The 23,889-nt window shown below is 48.8% G+C and overlaps 1 protein-coding gene across 3 annotated transcripts in view; it reads left to right on the top strand.

Moving 5' to 3' along the window:
- The window catches only part of LOC134907861 (scaffold attachment factor B2-like), a 216,071-nt gene that overhangs the window by 119,145 nt on the left and 73,037 nt on the right, over positions 1–23,889 (top strand). For all 3 annotated transcript variants that reach the window (XM_063914824.1, XM_063914823.1, XM_063914825.1), the window contains exons 10-11: positions 1,461–1,576; positions 1,964–2,055. In XM_063914824.1, coding sequence (XP_063770894.1) covers positions 1,461–1,576; positions 1,964–2,055 — 208 coding nt within the window. The remainder of the gene's footprint in view (positions 1–1,460; positions 1,577–1,963; positions 2,056–23,889) is intronic.

Raw genomic sequence — 23,889 nt, 5'->3', positions numbered from 1 at the left:
CGTCTATACGCACTTTTCTCCAAGGTGTCATCAGAGTACAGCCTCCATTCATTCCACCTACAGCGCTATGGGACTTGAATCTGGTTTTAGAGTTCTTACAGTCTTCATATTTTGAACCCTTACAGCAAGTGGATATAAAGTTTCTCACTTGGAAAACAATTTTTCTCCTAGCCTTAGCTTCGGCAAGGCGTGTTTCGGATTTGGGTGCCTTGTCATGCAAGGCACCGTATTTGGTGTTTCATGATGACAGAGCGGAACTTCGGACGAATCCCGCTTTCTTACCAAAGGTAGTGTCATCTTTTCACATCAATCAACCAATAGTAGTTCCTGTGTTGACAGCACATTCTGGAACTCTGGATGTGGTACGCGCATTACGCGTTTATGTATCCCGAACGTCTTCAGTTTGTAAGACGGATACGTTGTTTGTTCTCTCTGATGCTGCCAAGATAGGTTGGCCAGCGTCTAAACAAACCTTATCCAGATGGATAAAACTGACCATACGTCAGGCTTACCTTCATGCTAGGTTACAACCGCCTACGTCAGTAACCGCTCATTCCACACGTTCTGTGGGAACTTCATGGGCAGCTGGTCGTGGGGCTTCTACGACGCAGCTTTGCCGTGCGGCTACATGGTCTTCAGTGCACACGTTTGTGCGCTTTTACAAGTTTGATACGTTTGCGGCATCAGCATCTAGCTTTGGCCGCCTAGTGTTACAAGTGCCAAACAGCTCTCCCGCCCACGGGGGAAGCTTTGGTACGTCCCAAGAGTACTCCAGTGACCCCTAGTGGATGATAAAGAAAATAGGATTTTGGTACTTACCAGGTAAATCCTTTTCTTTGAATCCATAGGGGGCACTGGACGCCCACCCAGAGCAGTTTTACCTAGTGGTGGTGAGTTCGGAGGATCTTATGGTAACACACTTTCACCGACTGGTTCAAATTACAAGTGCTGGTTAGGGTGTCAACTGTTTAGTTGTCAGTAACGTTATGTGTCAACTTCGTTATTGTCCGTTAAGTTATATGTAATACTCCATTGTCAACCTCTCTATAGTTCCTGTTCGGCTCAGTAAAAAACACTGAGAGGCACTCGGGGATATGGAGGGGTGGAGTGTTCTAAATTTAAATATTCAGCGCTGTTCCTACGGAAGCCCGTCCATATCCCAAGAGTACTCCAGTGCCCCCTATGGATTCAAAGAAAAGGATTTACCTGGTAAGTACCAAAATCCTATTATTGGGCATTGGCTGTGCTGCAGGGCCAACACAATATGTGAACTACGTCCTTCAGACATATGGAAATGACACACCCACCGATGATATACAGATATAATACTTGTTCGATGAATCCGTTTGCCACACCTAACTGTATTTGCTTTGTAGCCTTAAGTTTAGTGTACTGGACACCGTTTTTAATTGTTTGAAGAAAATAAAAGTAAAAAGTCTTGTAAACATTTAACTTTAAAGGTCTTCACCGAGCAAAAAAGACGAAGTATCTGATAAAGGTGATGACAAAAACACTGATAAGGATAAGGAAGATCACAAAAGTGGAACATCTGATCGGTCAAGGACTAGCAAATCTGGTATGTTAATTTATTGGTTATTTGATGGCTGCTGGAGGCTTTAGAGCCGTACTGACTGGAAAATTTCCCCAGAGATGGGTGCTGAGCAGTCTATCACAGACCGCTCAGCACACATCTCCCCCCCCGCGCCGCTCAGCACAGCTTGATGTGCTGAGCGAGGGGACGGATGGACAGGGGGGCGGCGCTCATTTCACCCAGCGGTGAAATGAGCGACGTGCGCATCGATGTCACGGCACCCCTACACACGGATCGATGTTCAGCTAATTTTCGACGCAATCTAGTCAGATTGCAAAGAAATTAGCAGAACATCGCTCTGTGTGTACCCCCCCCCTTTATGTTGTCTGATTGTGCACAATTGCTAATTTTGTTTTCTTTTTTCTGTGGTAGGAAGCCGAGGAACTGAAAGGACAGTTGTCATGGATAAATCAAAAGGGGAGCCTGTAATTAGTGTGAAAACCTCATCTCCCTCAAAGGAAAGGGTAAGACTGAAGTGTGTGTGGTATGGGAAAAAAAGTCCTCCAATTATTTTATGGCCAGCCCCCACATTTGTAAAGCTTACTTAACTCTTCCTCTTGTTTCCAGTATATTACTTGAATCCTTTGGTTTTTATTAAAAACATTTTTTGTCTGCTAATTACTTTTCTATCCATGTGTTACACTGGGATATAAATGGTGCTGGAGGAATCTGGACACTATAAAAGGTCCCCCTGTTCAACCACTTTATTTAATTTGTGCCCTTGGCTTTTTTTTTCTTTAATAGGAAACATCCGCTGGGAATAGGCTAGTGAGTAGGAGTCTTGGCACCAAATGATTAACTTTTCTTGCCGAGCAGCCTCTGTACTTTTTATTTTTTTTCTGTCAGCAACTAGGGGACACTGGCACAACTACAAGACCGCGGGGTGATTATTGTGGTTTACGGGGAGCTGGCACTTTAAATAATCCAAGAAGTGAAGCAGGCTCCTCCCCCTTTATCCCCCATCATCCCCCAGTTTTGAATTTGTGCCGAGGGAGCCGGTCACTGCTGACTGAGCTCCAGGTCAGTCTAGATTTACTTTAATTTATTTAGCCTTTTTATTCATGGGATTTAGGGGCTAATTCAGACCTCATCGCTGTTGTGCGTTTTTGCTGTTTTGGGGCGTGGTCCGGGCAACGCTGACGTGCCTGGACCGTGCGGGGGCGGGCCGCAGCTACCCGGAGAGTGACGGGTAGCTCCCTGCCAGCGCGCAGGAGCTACTATTCAGGTTCAAAAGCATTGCCGCCATGCGATTTTTGTACCTGTGCAGGGGGCAGAGCCAGATATGCGGGGCGGACTAGCCGTGTGCTGGGCATCCCCCCCGCATGTCTGTGAAAGTGATCGTAGATGTACTAAATTTAGCACATCTACGATCAAGTCTGAATTAGCCCCTTAGTTCCCTCAGCCTCAGGAACCCTTTGCCACTTATGAGAGAAGTGGGGTCTGGGTTACACACTAGCAGCGCCAAGCTGCACAAGAAGATCAGCGCTTAACCTGAGAAGCACTGTTCTTCCCGAGACAGCCACATTCTGGGCCTCCGGTTGGGTTAGTGAGGCTCCTTGTGTGAGGCACTGTGCGGCGCCTGCGTCCAGCGCAGCGGCATCCCCCACATTCCCTCCCCTCCTCTACCCGCTGGCTATGACTGGCAGCAGCGTGGTCTCTACACTGCCATGCTAACAGTACACAGCATGTCAGTGTGGGTGAGTCACCTTGTCTGGGGCACTGTGTACGAGTGGCCGCAGCGTGGTCTCCGCTGCGCCGACAGTACACAGCGTGACAGCGTAGCTCACTCAGTGCAGGACAGAGGGAGTTTACAGCGGAGGTTAGTGGAGCGGATATGCGGTAAGCAGCGGACCTGGGGGCTAAGGCTCAGGGCATTTAACTAGAAGGCAGACAGCATCTGGAGCACCTTGTGAGTTGGGTGCAGCCAAAGGCTGATTTTAATTGTGTAAGGCACCCACTCAAAATAGCGCTTAGGGACCTGGTTGAGATGGGTGCCTTTGCATTGGGGAAAGAGTTGGCAGGTTTTCAAACTGTCAATCACAGAAAAAGGCGCCTTCCTCAGCTAGGCAGCTCATGAATAGCAACAATGTTTCTTCTTCTTCTCGTGCACATTTCTTCAGACTTCTAGAAACATGAAAGCCTGCACATAAATACAGGGTGGTGGCAGAGGGAGTTAGAATAGGGGAGTAGTACAAATAAACCTCTCTTGTCTCTCTCTCATTGAGAGTGCCGGTGTGAGTTTCTTTTTCATCCACTAGGGGTCACTGGAGTACTCTTGGGATATGGACGGTGTTAGCAAGGACAGGCACTGAATATTTAAATTTTAGTAACTCTCCTCCCCTCCATACTCCCAGAATACCTCCGTGTTTTTTCAGTGCTCACATGGATAGGAGCACAAAGCGTGGAGCTCCTCCACATATTTTATTTTTAGATTATTTTATTTTTATTTTTTATTTTCTAATTACAATCCCTTCCCAGTTTACACAAAAGCTATGGGTCCGGGATTACAGAAGCTGCTGCGTGCAGCTCTTGGCGTGTCGTCCCTCACAATAGGAGCCCCCTCACAGCCACAAGCAGCTCAGCTAACTTCAGCTGAGGCTGCAGAAAGGACTGGACGGAGCTTGCTCGAGAAGCCCCGTCAGAGCCCAAGAGCACAGGTCAGCTACCTTCAGCTGAGACTACAGAACGGAGCTTACTAGAGAAGCCCTGTCAGAGCACAGGATCACAGGTATTTATGACCGGGGCGGTCAGCTCACGCTTCCGCCCCGCTGTGTGGGGGGGACTGCTTTGTGCGTCGCCTGAGGTCATCCCGCTGCTCCGCTCCCCACCTCCGCTCCCCAACTCCCGGCCGCCGCTCAGAGGGCCGCGCTGAACGGCCGCTACAAGCGCCGTAGTCATCGCTCCCTGCCTGTTGTGCACAAACAGACAGCGTTCAGTGCTGCCGCGGTCTGTCCCTGTAACGGCCGGAGGCTCCGTCACTTAGGGGAAGGAAGCTGCCGGCATCTCTGCTCAATCAGACCGCGTACAGCGTTCACTGCTGCTGCGGTCTGTCTCGGTAACTGCAGGCAGCTCAGCGTAACAGTCGCTGCCAGCGCTCCCTGCACACGCTAAGGGGGAAGCAGGGGGGGAAGATGCCGGCACCTCTGATCACTCAGACCGCGGACAGTGCACACTGCTGCCGCGGTCTGTCCCTATAAAACAGCCCTCTAGTAACTAGTGGGCTCATGCTGGGCAGTCAGGAGGTTTCCCTGTCCCTGTTACATGCAGCGCAGCTGCAGGGGGAGGGGGGGGGGGGGGGGGGGGGGGGGGGAGATTATGCCACAGCTGCAGCAATAGACAGCCTCTGCTAAAGAAAGGGCTGCATTGTGTTTTATATATGCATACGTATTATACAAGCACTTATTATACCATAGAAAATGTATATAAAATGCTATAGGTATATATGGTCACGTAAGGAAATATGTTCTTTGACTATAAGCACATGGCTGGAGGCCATTTTAATCTTTGTTTCTTTTCCAGAACGTTCCTGTCCTACAACACTGCTCCACCAGATGGCACAGGAGTGTTAGTTAGAGATGAGCGGGTTCGGTTTCTCTGAATCCGAACCCGCCAGAACTTCATGTTTTTTTTCACGAGTCCGAGCGACTCGGATCTTCCCGCCTTGCTCGGTTAACCCGAGCGCGCCCGAACGTCATCATGACGCTGTCGGATTCTCGCGAGGCTCGGATTCTATCGCGAGTCTCGGATTCTATATAAGGAGCCGCGCGTCGCCGCCATTTTCACACGTGCATTGAGATTGATAGGGAGAGGACGTGGCTGGCGTCCTCTCCGTTTAGACACTTGATTTACTAATTTTGGGGAGCATTAGGAGTACTCAGTAGTGTACAGTGCAGAGTTTTGCTGATAGTGACCAGTGACCACCACTTTTATTTATAATCCGTTCTCTGCCTGAAAAAAGCGATACACAGCACACAGTGACTCAGTCACATACATACCATATCTGTGTGCACTGCTCAGGCTCAGGCCAGTGTGCTGCATCATCTATATATATTATATATCTGTCTGACTGCTCAGCTCACACAGCTTATAATTGTGGGGGAGACTGGGGAGCACTACTGCAGTGCCAGTTATAGGTTATAGCAGGAGCCAGGAGTACATAATATTATATTAAAATTAAACAGTGCACACTTTTGCTGCAGGAGTGCCACTGCCAGTGTGACTAGTGACCAGTGACCTGACCACCAGTATATAATATTAGTAGTATACTATCTCTTTATCAACCAGTCTATATTAGCAGCAGACACAGTACAGTGCGGTAGTTCACGGCTGTGGCTACCTCTGTGTCGGCACTCGGCAGCCCGTCCATAATTGTATATACCAGTGACCTAACCGTGGTTTTTTTTTCTTTCTTTATACATACATACATACTAGTTACGAGTATACTATCTCTTTATCAACCAGTCTATATATTAGCAGCAGACACAGTACAGTGCGGTAGTTCACGGCTGTGGCTACCTCTGTGTCGGCACTCGGCAGCCCGTCCATAATTGTATATACCAGTGACCTAACCGTGGTTTTTTTTTCTTTCTTTATACATACATACTAGTTACGAGTATACTATCTCTTTATCAACCAGTCTATATATTAGCAGCAGACACAGTACAGTGCGGTAGTTCACGGCTGTGGCTACCTCTGTGTCGGCACTCGGCAGCCCGTCCATAATTGTATATACCAGTGACCTAACCGTGGTTTTTTTTTCTTTCTTTATACATACATACTAGTTACGAGTATACTATCTCTTTATCAACCAGTCTATATATTAGCAGCAGACACAGTACAGTGCGGTAGTTCACGGCTGTGGCTACCTCTGTGTCGGCACTCGGCAGCCCGTCCATAATTGTATATACCAGTGACCTAACCGTGGTTTTTTTTTTCTTTCTTTATACATACATACTAGTTACGAGTATACTATCTCTTTATCAACCAGTCTATATATTAGCAGCAGACACAGTACAGTGCGGTAGTTCACGGCTGTGGCTACCTCTGTGTCGGCACTCGGCAGCCCGTCCATAATTGTATATACCAGTGACCTAACCGTGGTTTTTTTTTTTCTTTCTTTATACATACATACTAGTTACGAGTATACTATCTCTTTATCAACCAGTCTATATATTAGCAGCAGACACAGTACAGTGCGGTAGTTCACGGCTGTGGCTACCTCTGTGTCGGCACTCGGCAGCCCGTCCATAATTGTATATACCAGTGACCTAACCGTGGTTTTTTTTTTTCTTTCTTTATACATACATACTAGTTACGAGTATACTATCTCTTTATCAACCAGTCTATATATTAGCAGCAGACACAGTACAGTGCGGTAGTTCACGGCTGTGGCTACCTCTGTCGGCACTCGGCAGCCCGTCCATAATTGTATATACCAGTGACCTAACCGTGGTTTTTTTTTCTTTCTTTATACATACATACTAGTTACGAGTATACTATCTCTTTATCAACCAGTCTATATATTAGCAGCAGACACAGTACAGTGCGGTAGTTCACGGCTGTGGCTACCTCTGTGTCGGCACTCGGCAGCCCGTCCATAATTGTATATACCAGTGACCTAACCGTGGTTTTTTTTTTCTTTCTTTATACATACATACTAGTTACGAGTATACTATCTCTTTATCAACCAGTCTATATATTAGCAGCAGACACAGTACAGTGCGGTAGTTCACGGCTGTGGCTACCTCTGTGTCGGCACTCGGCAGCCCGTCCATAATTGTATATACCAGTGACCTAACCGTGGTTTTTTTTTCTTTCTTTATACATACATACTAGTTACGAGTATACTATCTCTTTATCAACCAGTCTATATATTAGCAGCAGACACAGTACAGTGCGGTAGTTCACGGCTGTGGCTACCTCTGTGTCGGCACTCGGCAGCCCGTCCATAATTGTATATACCAGTGACCTAACCGTGGTTTTTTTTTCTTTCTTTATACATACATACTAGTTACGAGTATACTATCTCTTTATCAACCAGTCTATATATTAGCAGCAGACACAGTACAGTGCGGTAGTTCACGGCTGTGGCTACCTCTGTGTCGGCACTCGGCAGCCCGTCCATAATTGTATACTAGTATCCAATCCATCCATCTCCATTGTTTACCTGAGGTGCCTTTTAGTTGTGCCTATTAAAATATGGAGAACAAAAATGTTGAGGTTCCAAAATTAGGGAAAGATCAAGATCCACTTCCACCTCGTGCTGAAGCTGCTGCCACTAGTCATGGCCGAGACGATGAAATGCCAGCAACGTCGTCTGCCAAGGCCGATGCCCAATGGCATAGTACAGAGCATGTCAAAACCAAAACACCAAATATCAGTAAAAAAAGGACTCCAAAACCTAAAATAAAATTGTCGGAGGAGAAGCGTAAACTTGCCAATATGCCATTTACCACACGGAGTGGCAAGGAACGGCTGAGGCCCTGGCCTATGTTCATGGCTAGTGGTTCAGCTTCACATGAGGATGGAAGCACTCAGCCTCTCGCTAGAAAACTGAAAAGACTCAAGCTGGCAAAAGCACCGCAAAGAACTGTGCGTTCTTTGAAATCCCAAATCCACAAGGAGAGTCCAATTGTGTCGGTTGCGATGCCTGACCTTCCCAACACTGGACGTGAAGAGCATGCGCCTTCCACCATTTGCACGCCCCCTGCAAGTGCTGGAAGGAGCACCCACAGTCCAGTTCCTGATAGTCAGATTGAAGATGTCAGTGTTGAAGTACACCAGGATGAGGAGGATATGGGTGTTGCTGGCGCTGGGGAGGAAATTGACCAGGAGGATTCTGATGGTGAGGTGGTTTGTTTAAGTCAGGCACCCGGGGAGACACCTGTTGTCCGTGGGAGGAATATGGCCGTTGACATGCCAGGTGAAAATACCAAAAAAATCTGCTCTTCGGTGTGGAGGTATTTCACCAGAAATGCGGACAACAGGTGTCAAGCCGTGTGTTCCCTTTGTCAAGCTGTAATAAGTAGGGGTAAGGACGTTAACCACCTCGGAACATCCTCCCTTATACGTCACCTGCAGCGCATTCATAATAAGTCAGTGACAAGTTCAAAAACTTTGGGTGACAGCGGAAGCAGTCCACTGACCAGTAAATCCCTTCCTCTTGTAACCAAGCTCACGCAAACCACCCCACCAACTCCCTCAGTGTCAATTTCCTCCTTCCCCAGGAATGCCAATAGTCCTGCAGGCCATGTCACTGGCAAGTCTGACGAGTCCTCTCCTGCCTGGGATTCCTCCGATGCATCCTTGCGTGTAACGCCTACTGCTGCTGGCGCTGCTGTTGTTGCCGCTGGGAGTCGATGGTCATCCCAGAGGGGAAGTCGTAAGCCCACTTGTACTACTTCCAGTAAGCAATTGACTGTTCAACAGTCCTTTGCGAGGAAGATGAAATATCACAGCAGTCATCCTACTGCAAAGCGGATAACTGAGTCCTTGACAACTATGTTGGTGTTAGACGTGCGTCCGGTATCCGCCGTTAGTTCACAGGGAACTAGACAATTTATTGAGGCAGTGTGCCCCCGTTACCAAATACCATCTAGGTTCCACTTCTCTAGGCAGGCGATACCGAGAATGTACACGGACGTCAGAAAAAGACTCACCAGTCTCCTAAAAAATGCAGTTGTACCCAATGTCCACTTAACCACGGACATGTGGACAAGTGGAGCAGGGCAGGGTCAGGACTATATGACTGTGACAGCCCACTGGGTAGATGTATGGACTCCCGCCGCAAGAACAGCAGCGGCGGCACCAGTAGCAGCATCTCGCAAACGCCAACTCTTTCCTAGGCAGGCTACGCTTTGTATCACCGCTTTCCAGAATACGCACACAGCTGAAAACCTCTTACGGCAACTGAGGAAGATCATCGCGGAATGGCTTACCCCAATTGGACTCTCCTGTGGATTTGTGGCATCGGACAACGCCAGCAATATTGTGTGTGCATTAAATATGGGCAAATTCCAGCACGTCCCATGTTTTGCACATACCTTGAATTTGGTGGTGCAGAATTTTTTAAAAAACGACAGGGGCGTGCAAGAGATGCTGTCGGTGGCCAGAAAAATTGCGGGACACTTTCGGCGTACAGGCACCACGTACAGAAGACTGGAGCACCACCAAAAACTACTGAACCTGCCCTGCCATCATCTGAAGCAAGAAGTGGTAACGAGGTGGAATTCAACCCTCTATATGCTTCAGAGGTTGGAGGAGCAGCAAAAGGCCATTCAAGCCTATACAATTGAGCACGATATAGGAGATGGAATGCACCTGTCTCAAGTGCAGTGGAGAATGATTTCAACGTTGTGCAAGGTTCTGATGCCCTTTGAACTTGCCACACGTGAAGTCAGTTCAGACACTGCCAGCCTGAGTCAGGTCATTCCCCTCATCAGGCTTTTGCAGAAGAAGCTGGAGGCATTGAAGAAGGAGCTAAAAGGGAGCGATTCCGCTAGGCATGTGGGACTTGTGGATGCAGCCCTTAATTCGCTTAACAAGGATTCACGGGTGGTCAATCTGTTGAAATCAGAGCACTACATTTTGGCCACCGTGCTCGATCCTAGATTTAAAGCCTACCTTGGATCTCTCTTTCCGGCAGACACAGGTCTGCTGGGGTTGAAAGACCTGCTGGTGACAAAATTGTCAAGTCAAGCGGAACGCGACCTGTCAACATCTCCTCCTTCACATTCTCCCGCAACTGGGGGTGCGAGGAAAAGGCTCAGAATTCCGAGCCCACCCGCTGGCGGTGATGCAGGGCAGTCTGGAGCGACTGCTGATGCTGACATCTGGTCCGGACTGAAGGACCTGACAACGATTACGGACATGTCGTCTACTGTCACTGCATATGATTCTCTCAACATTGATAGAATGGTGGAGGATTATATGAGTGACCGCATCCAAGTAGGCACGTCACACAGTCCGTACTTATACTGGCAGGAAAAAGAGGCAATTTGGAGGCCCTTGCACAAACTGGCTTTATTCTACCTAAGTTGCCCTCCCACAAGTGTGTACTCCGAAAGAGTGTTTAGTGCCGCCGCTCACCTTGTCAGCAATCGGCGTACGAGGTTACATCCAGAAAATGTGGAGAAGATGATGTTCATTAAAATGAATTATAATCAATTCCTCCGCGGAGACATTGACCAGCAGCAATTGCCTCCACAAAGTACACAGGGAGCTGAGATGGTGGATTCCAGTGGGGACGAATTGATAATCTGTGAGGAGGGGGATGTACACGGTGATATATCGGAGGGTGGACATCTTGCCTCTGTAGAGCCAGTTTGTGCAAGGAGAGATTAATTGCTTCTTTTTTGGGGGGGGTCCAAACCAACCTGTCATATCAGTCACAGTCGTGTGGCAGACCCGGTCACTGAAATGATGGGTTGGTTAAAGTGTGCATGTCCTGTTTTGTTTATACAACATAAGGGTGGGTGGGAGGGCCCAAGGATAATTCCATCTTGCACCTCTTTTTTTCTTTTCTTTTTCTTTGCATCATGTGCTGATTGGGGAGGGTTTTTTGGAAGGGACATCCTGCGTGACACTGCAGTGCCACTCCTAGATGGGCCCGGTGTTTGTGTCGGCCACTAGGGTCGCTAATCTTACTCACACAGCTACCTCATTGCGCCTCTTTTTTTCTTTGCGTCATGTGCTGTTTGGGGAGGGTTTTTTGGAAGGGACATCCTGCGTGACACTGCAGTGCCACTCCTAGATGTGCCCGGTGTTTGTGTCGGCCACTAGGGTCGCTAATCTTACTCACACAGCTACCTCATTGCGCCTCTTTTTTTCTTTGCGTCATGTGCTGTTTGGGGAGGGTTTTTTGGAAGGGACATCCTGCGTGACACTGCAGTGCCACTCCTAGATGGGCCCGGTGTTTGTGTCGGCCACTAGGGTCGCTAATCTTACTCACACAGCTACCTCATTGCGCCTCTTTTTTTCTTTGCGTCATGTGCTGTTTGGGGAGGGTTTTTTGGAAGGGACATCCTGCGTGACACTGCAGTGCCACTCCTAGATGGGCCCGGTGTTTGTGTCGGCCACTAGGGTCGCTTATCTTACTCACACAGCGACCTCTGTGCAAATTTTAGGACTAAAAATAATATTGTGAGGTGTGAGGTATTCAGAATAGACTGAAAATGAGTGTAAATTATGGTTTTTGAGGTTAATAATACTTTGGGATCAAAATGACCCCCAAATTCTATGATTTAAGCTGTTTTTTAGTGTTTTTGGAAAAAAACACCCGAATCCAAAACACACCCGAATCCGACAAAAATAATTCGGTGAGGTTTTGCCAAAACGCGTTCGAACCCAAAACACGGCCGCGGAACCGAACCCAAAACCAAAACACAAAACCCGAAAAATTTCAGGCGCTCATCTCTAGTGTTAGTAGGAATTTTTGGATCAGGTTTCTTATAGTCTGCACACGTGCACTGCACTTTGGCCATATACACATTTTAGTAATTTTACTGAGGTGGAATTTGTCTGGTTACATAATGAGTAAGTCACCAGCAAAAACGAAAAAGTAGTTTCACTGCAATGTCTGTAACAGTGGGTTCCCGGAGGGTTCTACCACATGCACAGTATTTCTCTGACGTCCTAGTGGATGCTGGGGACTCCGTAAGGACCATGGGGAATAGACTGCTCCGCAGGAGACTGGGCACATCTAAGAAAGCTTTAGGACTATCTGGTGTGCACTGGCTCCTCCCCCTATGACCCTCCTCCAAGCCTCAGTTAGATTTCTGTGCCCGGCTGAGCTGGATGCACACTAGGGGCTCTCCTGAGCTCCTAGAAGAAAGTATAGTTTAGGTTTTTTATTTTCAGTGTGACCTGCTGGCAACAGGCTCACTGCAACGAGGGGGGGGGTTGGCGGGGGGGGGGGGGGGCAGGCGGGGGGGGGGGGGGGGGCGGGCGCCCTGAGCAGCAGTAATAACACCTTGGCTGGCAAAACTAACACCATATATAGCCCCAGAGGCTATGTAGGTGTATATTAACCCCTGCCAGAAACGATAAAATAGCGGGAGAAAGCCCGCCGAAAAAGGGGCGGAGCCAACTCCCTCAGCACACTGGCGCCATTATTCCCTCACAGCTTCGCTGGAAGGAAGCTCCCTGGCTCTCCCCTGCAGTCCTGCACTACAGAAAGGGTAAAAAAGAGAGGGGGGGGCACAATTTAGGCGCAGTATATATATATTATAGGCAGCTATAGGGGAAAACACTCTGTTAGTGATATCCCTGTGTTATATAGCGCCCTGGTGTGTGCTGGCATACTCTCCCTCTGTCTCCCCAAAGGGCTTTGTGGGGTCCTGTCCTCTGTAAGAGCATTCCCTGTGTGTCTGCTGTGTGTCGGTACTGCTGTGTCGACATGTATGATGAGGATAATGATGTGGAGGCGGAGCAAATGCCTGTGAATGTGAGGTCACCCCCTGCGGGGTCGACACCAGTGTGGATGGACTTATGGAAGGAATTACGTGACAGTGTCAGCTCCTTACATAAAAGGTTTGACGACATAGGACAGCCGGCTACTCAGCTTGTGCCTGTTCAAGCGTCTCAAATGTCATCAGGGGCTATAAAACGCCCGCTACCTCAGATGACAGATACAGATGTCGACACGGATACCGACTCCAGTGTCGACGATGATGAGACGAGTGTACCCTCCAATAGATCCACCCGTTATATGATTGAGGCTATGAAAAATGTTTTACACATTTCTGATACCCCAGGTACCACAAAAAAGGGTATTATGTTTGGTGAGAAAAAACTACCAGTAGTTTCTCTGACGTCCTAGTGGATGCTGGGAACTCCGTAAGGACCATGGGGAATAGCGGCTCCGCAGGAGACGGCACAAAAGTAAAGCTTTAGGACTACCTGGTGTGCACTGGCTCCTCCCCCTATGACCCTCCTCCAAGCCTCAGTTAGATTTTTGTGCCTGACCGAGAAGGGTGCACACTAGGGGCTCGCCTGAGCTTCTTAGTGAAAGTTTAGTTTTAGGTTTTTTATTTTCAGTGAGACCTGCTGGCAACAGGCTCACTGCATCGAGGGACTAAGGGGAGAAGAAGCGAACTCACCTGCATGCAGAGTGGATTGGGCTTCTTAGGCTACTGAACACCATTAGCTCCAGAGGGACCGAACACAGGCCCAGCCTCTGAGTCCGGTCCCAGAGCCGCGCCGCCGGCCCCCTTACAGAGCCAGAAGCAAGAAGAGGTCCGGAAAATCGGCGGCAGAAGACATCCTGTCTTCACCAAGGTAGCGCACAGCACTGCAGCTGTGCGCCATTGCTCCTCAGCACACTTCACACTCCGGTCACTGAGGGTGCAGGGCTCTAGGGGGGGGGTGCCCTGAGCAGCAATAAAAACACCTTGGCTGGCGAAAATACATCACATATAGCCCCCAGGGCTATATGGATGAATTTTAACCCCTGCCAGATTCCACAGAAAAACGGGAGAAAAGGCCGCCGAGAAGGGGGCGGAGCCTATCTCCTCAGCACACTGGCGCCATTTTCTCTCACAGCTCCGTTGGAGGGAAGCTCCCTGGCTCTCCCCTGCAGTTACTACACTACAGAAAGGGGTTAAAAAAGAGAGGGGGGCACTAATAGCTGCTGTATTGTTATACTGCGCCTAATAAGGGGAAAAACACTTATATAAGGTTATCCCTGTGTGTGTGTGTGTGTATGTATATATATATATATATATATATATATATATATATATATATATATATATATATATATATATATATATATATATATATAGCGCTCTGGTGTGTGCTGGCATACTCTCCCTCTGTCTCCCCAAAGGGCTAGTGGGGTCCTGTCCTCTATCAGAGCATTCCCTGTGTGTGTGCTGTGTGTCGGTACGTTGTGTCGACATGTATGAGGAGAAAAATGATGTGGAGGCGGAGAAATTGCCTGTAACAGAGATGTCACCCCCTAGGGAGTCGACACCTGAGTGGATGAGCTTATGGAAGGAATATGTGACAGTGTCAGCTCTTTACAAAAGATTGATGACATGAGACAGCCGGCGACTCAGCCTGTGCCTGTCCAGGTGTCTCAAAAGCCATCAGGGGCTCTAAAACGCCCGTTACCGCAGATGGCAGATACAGACGCCGACACGGATACTGACTCCAGTGTCGACGATTAAGAGACCAATGTGACTTCCAGTAGGGCCACACGTTACATGATTAAGGCTATGGAAAATGTTTTTACACATTTCTGATAATACCAGTACCACTAAAAAGTTGGGTGAGAAAAAACTGCCTGTAGTTTTTCCTGCATCTGAGGAATTAAATGAAGTGTGTGATGATGCGTGGGTTTCCCCCGATAAAAACTGTTAATTCCTAAAAAGTTATTAGCATCATACCCCTTCCCGCCAGAGGATAGGGCACGTTGGGAAACACCCCCTAGGGTGAATAAAGCGCTCACACGCTTGTCTAAACAGGTGGCACTACCGTCCCCGGATACGGCCGCCCTTAAGGTACCTGCTGACAGAAAGCAGTAAAATGTATATACACTCACACGGGCGTGATACTGCGACCAGCAATCGCCTCAGCCTGGATGTGCAGTGCTGGGGTGGCTTGGTCGGATTCCCTGACTGACAATATTGATACCCTAGATAGGGACAGTATATTACTGACTATAGAGCATTTAAAAGATGCATTTCTATATATGCGTGATGCACAGAGGGATATAGCGGGGGACAACAATCTTGTTTCCAGATCAAACCACCAGGTCAGACTCCTGGGTGAGGGAACATGCCCCGGAGTTTTTGTCAGCTGGTCCGCTGTGGGCGGAGATTTCGGATCGACCTCAGGGCGTTCTGACTGACTCTTTAACCCTTTATTACTCTTGGACGGCAGTAGCCGTGGAGGCCCTCAGGGCTCCGGGGAGTTTTCTGGTTATTCTATCCTGCCTCCTTTTCTATTTCTACTTCATGTTCAGTAACACAGGAGGGGATTATGCGTGCTAGTCCTCTCGGTGGCGCTGGTTGGGCCACGCATGACTTGAAGATACAGATACGCCTGTTGTCAGTAGAGGAGCCTTGGCTCCTACCTCGACTGGACTGTCTACTTCAACAGGCTCCTTTTTTCTCCTTGTTCAATTTTACACTGGTTTCGGTTACCCGTGTGACTGTTCACGAGACCTCAGAAGGGAGGAGTTCCCTAGTTCGGTTAGGCCTACTGGGCCCCGATTTCAGAAATCTGTTACCTCTTCTCGCTTTTGCCACTTTGGGAAAACTTTATGGGACATAATGAAGATAAAAGGGGTTTTTCCCCCTTCTTCCAGTTACCATTCATCTTTGGTTTCTCTGGGAGGTTTTTTTTTGCTCCGCTGCGCTTCAAACCACACTGACCGGAATTTTAGGTCTCTGCCTTTTTCGCTTTTCTTCCAAATGATATTAGCCTAGCGGCCGTAAGTTCGGCCTCTTGTTCAGGGAGTACTCTACTGGCAACTACCCTGGCTATGCTTCTTCCTCAGCGGTCGTTTCTTCCAGAGGGGATGTCCATTTTTCATATAAATCTGACACTAGTGGTTTTCAATCCTCTCTGAATGTTGTCAGGGCTCGTCAACTCTCTCTACAGAGGTCTCAGGCTATTCGATGAAGTGTTTTTTTTCTTCTTTGCTCTGGACGATGCTCCCGTACTAAATAGCCGGGGTCCCAGCATATGCTGGACAGTTGGATACATCTGATCATCAGACAGTCTTCTTGGCGGTTACTAGGGAGCCTCCGTTTTCCATTTCAGCGCGCTTTACGCGCATTGTAAGACCTTCGTGGGCAGCAGCCCGCGGGGTCTCCATTAATATTTTGTCGGGCGGCTACTTGGTCAAACCGACATTCGTTTTGTCAAATTCTACAAGTTTGACACTTTTACGGCCTCTGCATCACTGTTTGGCCGAGCAGTTTTTACAGGAGACTCAGCGCTTTCCCACCCGTTTTTTGGGAGCTCTGGGACGTCCCCATTGTAACTACACTCCAGTGGCCCCTAGTGGATGAAGGAGAAATCAGGATTTTGGTACTTACCGATAAATCCCTTTCTCCGATTCCACAGGGGCCACTGGACGCCCGCCCAGCGCTGTTTCTCCTGATTTTTGTTTGATTAACGATTGCAGATCACCATATGACTGCTTGTTGGGTTCAGGCTAGCCTGGTTTTTGTCAGGTTCTGTTCCAGGTTTAGTTTGTGTTCGCCTGGTTTACAGGGCGTCGCTAACCTCCTCTACCTTACGGTTTGTTTATTACAGCTCTCCTCGGGCACAGTTTAACGTAGACTGGCTTGGAGGGGAGATAGTAGGGGAGGAGCTAGCCACAGTGTGAGAATTTTTAAAGTGCCAGCTACCAATACCACCTACTATCTCCCCATTGTAACTACACTCCAGTGGCCCCTGTGGAATCGGAGAAAGGGATTTATCGGTAAGTACCAAAATCCTGATTTTCTAAAGTCCGGGATACCCAGCCCTCCGCCTCTGGAAGGGCGCTGAAGCAGTTTAAGTCTGACGCGAGGGCGTTTACGGCTCCAGATAAAGGAGGTTTGGCATTGCAAAGTCTTAAAGACATAGGTAGGAACATAAGTCGTGAGAGTCTGAAACAAATACAGATGTCGGGGGAGTACACTCATCTTGACAGAATTTATTCTGCCTATCCATGAGATGAAGTATCTGGACCATTCCAACAAGTCATCTTTGATTTTCTGCAATAAGCGGAGGTAATTTGCTTGGAAAAGTTGGTGGTGATGATGGGTCAAGTACGTACCAAGGTACTTGATTTTCTTTGTATACCAATTACAGGGTAGGATAGTTTGTAGGTCTTGTTTGAGAGCTGCCGGGATATGAAAGTCAAGGACCTCTGTTTTGTTAACGTTAATTTTATAACCGGAAAACTCTGAATATGTACGGATCTCCGTTAAAAGAGAGGGGAGGGATTGGGCTGGATCTGTGAGGGAAATCAGGACATCATCAGCGTATAACGCTATCTTGTGCTCGGATAGGCCTGTGGATAGTGGTGTTATTACGGATCTTTGCTGCCAGGGGCTCCATGACTAGTGCGAAAATTAAAGGAGAAAGGGGGCATCCCTGCCTGGTGCCATTGGCAATCCCAAAACTGGCGGATGAAACACCGTTAACCAAAACCTGGGCTGATGGGGAGCGGTAGAGTGCTTTAATCTCCTCTAAAAAATTTTTCCAGAGAATCCCATTTTGCCAAGGACTGCGAAGGCAAAAGACCACGAAATGCAGTCGAAAGCCTTCTCCGCGTCGAGAGCCAGAATGAGAGAGGGAGACTTCCGCTTTTGAATGTAGTAAATTAGGTCTATAGCCCTTCTAGTGGTGTCAGACGCCTGGCGGCCAGGAATGAAGCCGACCTGGTCCGGGTGGACCAAACAGGGGAGCCAGACGGTTGGCTAATATTTTCGCATATATCTTCAGATCGACATTCAATAGTGAGATTGGTCTATAATTTGAGCAACTAGTCGGGTCTTTGTCAGGCTTTGGGATTACCACTATGTCGGCCCGGGTCGTCTCCGGCAGAAAGGAGGCACCCTCAAGAATATCATTGAATAAGGAGGAGAGATGCGGGGCCAACTGTTTCGCAAACAGTTTATAGTATTGGGCTGTGAAACCATCCGGTCCCGGAGCGGCTGACGAACGCATGGAGCGTATAGCGGCCATTGTCTCCTCATCCGAGATCCGACTATTAAGGGTATCTAACTGAGTGTCAGATAGGGCTGGGAGTGGGGTATCAGACAAGTATGAGTGTACGCCTCCAACCCCGTCAGGAGATAGAGGGGGCGAGTCAGACAAGTTATAGAGGGAGCTATAAAACAAGCGGAAATCTTCAGTCATCACTTCAGGGTCATATGTGTAGGTTCCCCTTTGTGGCGAGTACAACTTATCTATTGCGCCCAGCGCCTGTTTACGACGTAGTTTGTTGGCCAGTAGGGAGTCTATTCTATCCATTTTATCATAAAAGCGTTGCTGTAGCTTCCGGATAATTAGTGCTGCATGGCTAGAAAGAAGGGTATTAAGTTGTCCCCGGAGGGAGTCAATCTGAGAGAGCAGAGAAGCGTCGGGGGTTGCTTTATGTCTAGTTAGTAAGGTGGCTATTTCTGATTCGAGTGAGGTAATCTCCTGCACAGCTTTTTTTCCTAATTGCCGACGATTTCGCCAGCAAAGCGCCGCGAATCGTGGCCTTGTGAGCTTCCCACAGGACACTAAGCGAGATGTCAGGGGATATATTTTCGGAGAAGTAATGTGTAATTGCTAATCAGATTTCCTCCAGTGCAGAAGGGTGTTGCAAAAGCGAATCGTCAAGACGCCATTTATATTTCCTATGAGGTGAGCGGTATATATCTATGAGGAGGTAAACCCCAGCATGATCCGTCCATGTCAGTGGCGTGATACCCGCATCGGAAATCAGTGGTACAAGGTCAGAGGAGATATGGATCATATCGATCCTAGAATAGTGTTGGTGTGGAGCCGAGAGATGTGTAAAATCTTTAGTGTGGGGGTGTTGGGATCGCCAGGTGTCACAGAGGCCATGGTGTTTCAAGGTAGCAGTGTGAGTACGAGAGGCCCGAGGCAGGGATGTCATGGACGCATGAGGTGGAGGGCCGGATCTATCTAACAACGGGTCGATAATGGTGTTAAAATCACCGCCCATAATGTTTCCCTGTGCTTCTCTGGACAGGCGTTTAGACAGAGAGTCAAAAAAACAGAGATTGGTCTTGGTTGGGAGCGTAAGTGGAGACCAAATCCGGAGGGTACCCATCACCATAAGAAACCGTCCGTCTGGGTCCATCACTGTCCTAGAGTGGATAAACGGAATATTACGGTGAATTAAAATGGCTACACCACGTTTTTTACAGTCCGCAGAGGCAAAGTAGGACTGGGAGAACCATTTACCAGAGCCAGGAAAGGAAAACTGGATAAACAACAATGTATACAACAAAAAGGGAATGTTGGGAGGTAACTGAGGTACCATGTGAGAGAGGGTAGACTACCCGGACCACAAGGGTTGAGTGTGGTCGTGGCCACTTTACAACTATAAAGAACATAATATAATATATAACATATAGGGCTGTCTAGACAAAAAAAAAAAAAAAAATGCAGAGTATGGGAAACCAGTGAGATGTGTTTCCTGAAGAAAGGCTATGTCGACTTTCTCTCGCCTGCAAGCACTCAGAAACACAGTACACTTCCTAGGGGAGTTCAGGCCATTTACATTGACCGAAAATATTTTAAGGCACATGGCTATTCACATGAGGGAGTACGACATATTGCAAAACATGACCAGAGAAAGTACTATTTGTGCCAGGAGGAGGCCACCCCTCGGGACAGAGAGAGCAGGAGTGGGAGGGTCAGACAGAAGCCACAAGAAAAAAGAGAAGGGGAAAAACATAGAGAAGAAAAAACCCAAACGGGGAAAAATCCCTGAAATTGTGGGTCCCATTCGAGGACCGCAGGAAAGGAAAACTGCATAAACAACAATGTATACAACAGAAAGGGAATGTTGGGGGGTAACTGAGGTACCATGTGAGAGAGAGGGTAGACTACCCAGACCACAAGGGTTGAGTGTGGTCGTGGCCACTTTACAGCTATAAAGAACATAATATAATATATAACATATAGGGCTGTGTCCAGAAAAAAAAGGGTGGGGTGATTACCACGGGAGTACAAACTAATATAACTTAACTGTAACAGCAATAACAGAAAATAGTTACGACATGGGACTTTGGACGGGGGTCAAATCCTCCGCAGCCATTGCTCATTACGAGGCATGGAGGCGCTGCTTCCGACAGTTTGAGGGCAAACCACTGCGGGGGGTCCCCCCAGGTCAGGGAGGATCTCTGTCCACAGTGCGCTGGCGGGTCACCCTTGTCCATTCAGGCAGGGGAGACTGAGGGTGTGGCGATTTAGAGGATGAGGTCGCCATGTCGACTGCAGATGATACCGGGAGGAGATCCAGCTTTGCCAGCAATTCCTGTCTTTGGGTCAAAGTTTTGACAGAATGAACGGAGTTGTTGACTGAAACATGAAGTTGAAAGGGGAATCCCCATCTATATCTTATCTGGTGCTGTCGCAGGACCCGGGTGACCGATTGGAGGTCCCGTCGTTTTTGGATAGTGGAGGGAGCCAGATCCTGAAAGATTTGTAACTGCATACCTTTAAACAGGATCTCTGGGGAGTCGAGGACAGGATTTTCTCTTTTGAACGGAAATAATGGAAACGGACAATAACATCCCTGGGCGGTTGAGCGGGAGAGGGTTTTGCACGAAGTGCTCTGAGCCCTATCACAGAGACACTCTTCGTCTGTGAGGTCTGGTACGAGGTATATAAAGAATTCTCTCAGGAATGACGGCAGCGATAAGCCGAGGACTGATTCCGTAACATTGCGTATTCGTAAGTTATTTCTACGCGAGCGATTTTCTTGGTCCTCTTGTCACTCTTTAAGAGTCTCCATTTCTTCGTGCAATCTAGTGAGCTCTCTGTGAAGGCGGTGTTGGGAGCGGCTGAGATCATCAGTCTATCTTTCCAATGCATCCGTTCGGTTACCGAGAGCTGTTAGGTCTGATTTAAATTCTGCAATAGCGTTAGAGTTCCTGTTTAAACGCGGACTGCACTCCCTCCAGCAGGCTCGACATTACCGCCTGAATCTGAGGGTCGATACCCGCCTCTGAAGAGCACGGAGAAGGAGGGGCGTTTGTGGTCATGTTGGGGTTCTGCGGGCCCTTCGACTTTGAGCCAAAGAAGTTAGTTGGAGCTTGCGTTACTTTCTTGTTTTTGGACATAATGGGATATATAAAAAAAAAAAAAAAAAATGAGTGGGAGAAAAAAAGAAGAAAAAATTATTAAAGAAAGGACACAGTCCGTAAATTGTATAGTAGGTGAGCGGCCCAGGCAGGTCAGGTTGCTGACTTACGGCTCCATCCCGGCCTCCTATGGGAGTGAGAAAGCAAGTATTTCAGGCTTTAGAAAGCTCGAAGGGCGGAGGAGGGAGCTGCAGCAGCTTCGTAGAGAATAGCCGTGGTCCAAATTGTGAGTTATTCCAGGCTTCAGTTAGTGTAGATCAAGTAGCTAACAGCAGCGGCCACCAGAGAGGGATGGATTGTCAGCTAGTCGGGAGGAAGGTGCCAGAGATGATTATATATAAAGTCCAGCTACATAAATATGGCACGCGTAGTATTTTATTATATTGTATTATATCATAATAATACTGATCCGAGGATCCGTGTGTCACAATAATGGAGCTGTAACTCTTTCAGGTGCTATCCCTGCAGCTGGGGTTAACTCGCAGCCCAACCTCTCATCCAGTGGTCTAGGTACATATGGTAAAAATTAAAGCATTTTTACGGCCGTCTCAGTTACGGGCGGTAGTGCGAGCAGGTTCTGCAATCTTGCAGGGGTAAGGAAAGTGTGATGCAGTGCAGCTTTACCTTTACTCCGGCTGGTTGCCAGGGAGCAAGATGGCGGCTTTGGATTCCTGTCACAGGCCTTAGTGGAAGGGAGAGGAAATTCCCCCCAGATTCGGTGGTGGTGTTAGTGGGCCTGGTCCCCGCAGCCACAACCACCTCCGCCGGGTCTGATGTCCGCAATTAAGTTGATTACAGCAGCAGCCGCGGACAGACCGAGCGGCGCAGCCGCGGTCTCGCTCTCCCGCGCCGTCCGGCCACCCGGCGGGGTCGTAATCAGCTCCGGGGGAGTCGCTTGGCCGGCTCGCCACAGGCGGGGAGACCGCACTGCGGGGGGACCGTCCAGAGACCCCGATCCACCGCTGCGGCCCCGCTCACGATCTCGTCGCGGCACTTCCGGTCCGGGTGCCGCACTACTCCAGCCCCCGGCTTCTGCCGAGCAGGTAGGCCGCAACCTGCACGGGTCTCAGGGGCACCCGCCGGCTCCGCAACCCACCGCTCCACAGCCAGCAGGGGCTCGACAGCCCCGGGGTGCAGATTATTAGGCTGTATCTGTTGCCGGGAGGGTGATATAGATAGATATAGATAGATATAGATAGATATAGATAGATAGATAGATATATAGAGTCGGGGTCAGAAGCACTGATTCAGCACGTCTTCCCCTTTCCGTGGCCAGGCCACGCCCCCAAGATGATGTACTTTCTATTGCTACAGAACCACCCTGGGTGGCAGGTCTTCTCTCTCAGGACGAAACTGAAGAGGACGATCGTGAATTGGGCGAAATTACTGACCCAGACGAAGACGTTCCATAGGAACCTTCTCAGGGGGTTGACATCTTATTTTAGCTAGAATATAAGTTTCTCTGACGTCCTAGTGGATGCTGGGGACTCCGTAAGGACCAGGGGGAATAGACGGGCTCCGCAGGAGACTGGGCACTCTAAAGAAAGCTTTAGGACTATCTGGTGTGCACTGGCTCCTCCCCCTATGACCCTCCTCCAAGCCTCAGTTAGATTTCTGTGCCCGGCCGAGCTGGATGCACACTAGGGGCTCTCCTGAGCTCCTAGGAAGAAAGTATATGTTAGGTTTTTTATTTTCAGTGAGACCTGCTGGCAACAGGCTCACTGCATCGAGGGACTAAGGGGAGAAGAAGCGAACCTACCTAAGTGGTGGTAGCTTGGGCTTCTTAGGCTACTGGACATCATTAGCTCCAGAGGGATCGAACACAGGACCCGACCTCGTCGTCCGTTCCCGGAGCCGCGCCGCCGTCCCCCTTACAGAGCCAGAAGCAAGAAGGTCCGGAAAAATCGGCGGCTGAAGACTTCTGTCTTCTCCAAGGTAGCGCACAGCACTGCAGCTGTGCGCCATTGCTCCTCATGCACACCACACACTGCGGTCACTGATGGGTGCAGGGCGCTGGGGGGGGGGGGGGGGGCACTGGCACAACTGGCACCATATATAGCCCCAGGGGCTATATAGGTGTTTATTAACCCCTGCCAGAACTTTTACAATAGCGGGAGAAAGCCCGCCAAAAAAGGGGCGGAGCCATCTCCCTCAGCACACTGGCGCCATTTTCCCTCACAGCTCTGCTGGAGGGATCGCTCCCTGGCTCTCCCCTGCAGTCCTGCACTACAGAAAAGGGTTAAAAAGAGAGGGGGGGCACAAATTAGGCGCAGTATAAATATATTATGCAGCTATAAGGGGAAAACACGTTTTATAGGTGATATCCCTGTGATATATAGCGCTCTGGTGTGTGCTGGCATACTCTCCCTCTGTCTCCCCAAATGGCTTTGTGGTGTCCTGTCCTCTGTAAGAGCATTCCCTGTGTGTCTGCTGTGTGTCGGTACTGCTGTGTCGACATGTATGAGGAGG

Source organism: Pseudophryne corroboree, chromosome 1, assembly GCF_028390025.1.
Source record: "Pseudophryne corroboree isolate aPseCor3 chromosome 1, aPseCor3.hap2, whole genome shotgun sequence".
Taxonomy (NCBI): domain Eukaryota; kingdom Metazoa; phylum Chordata; class Amphibia; order Anura; family Myobatrachidae; genus Pseudophryne; species Pseudophryne corroboree.
The sequence above is the reverse complement of the archived record's forward strand: the minus strand, read 5'-3'. Positions and strand labels throughout refer to the sequence as shown.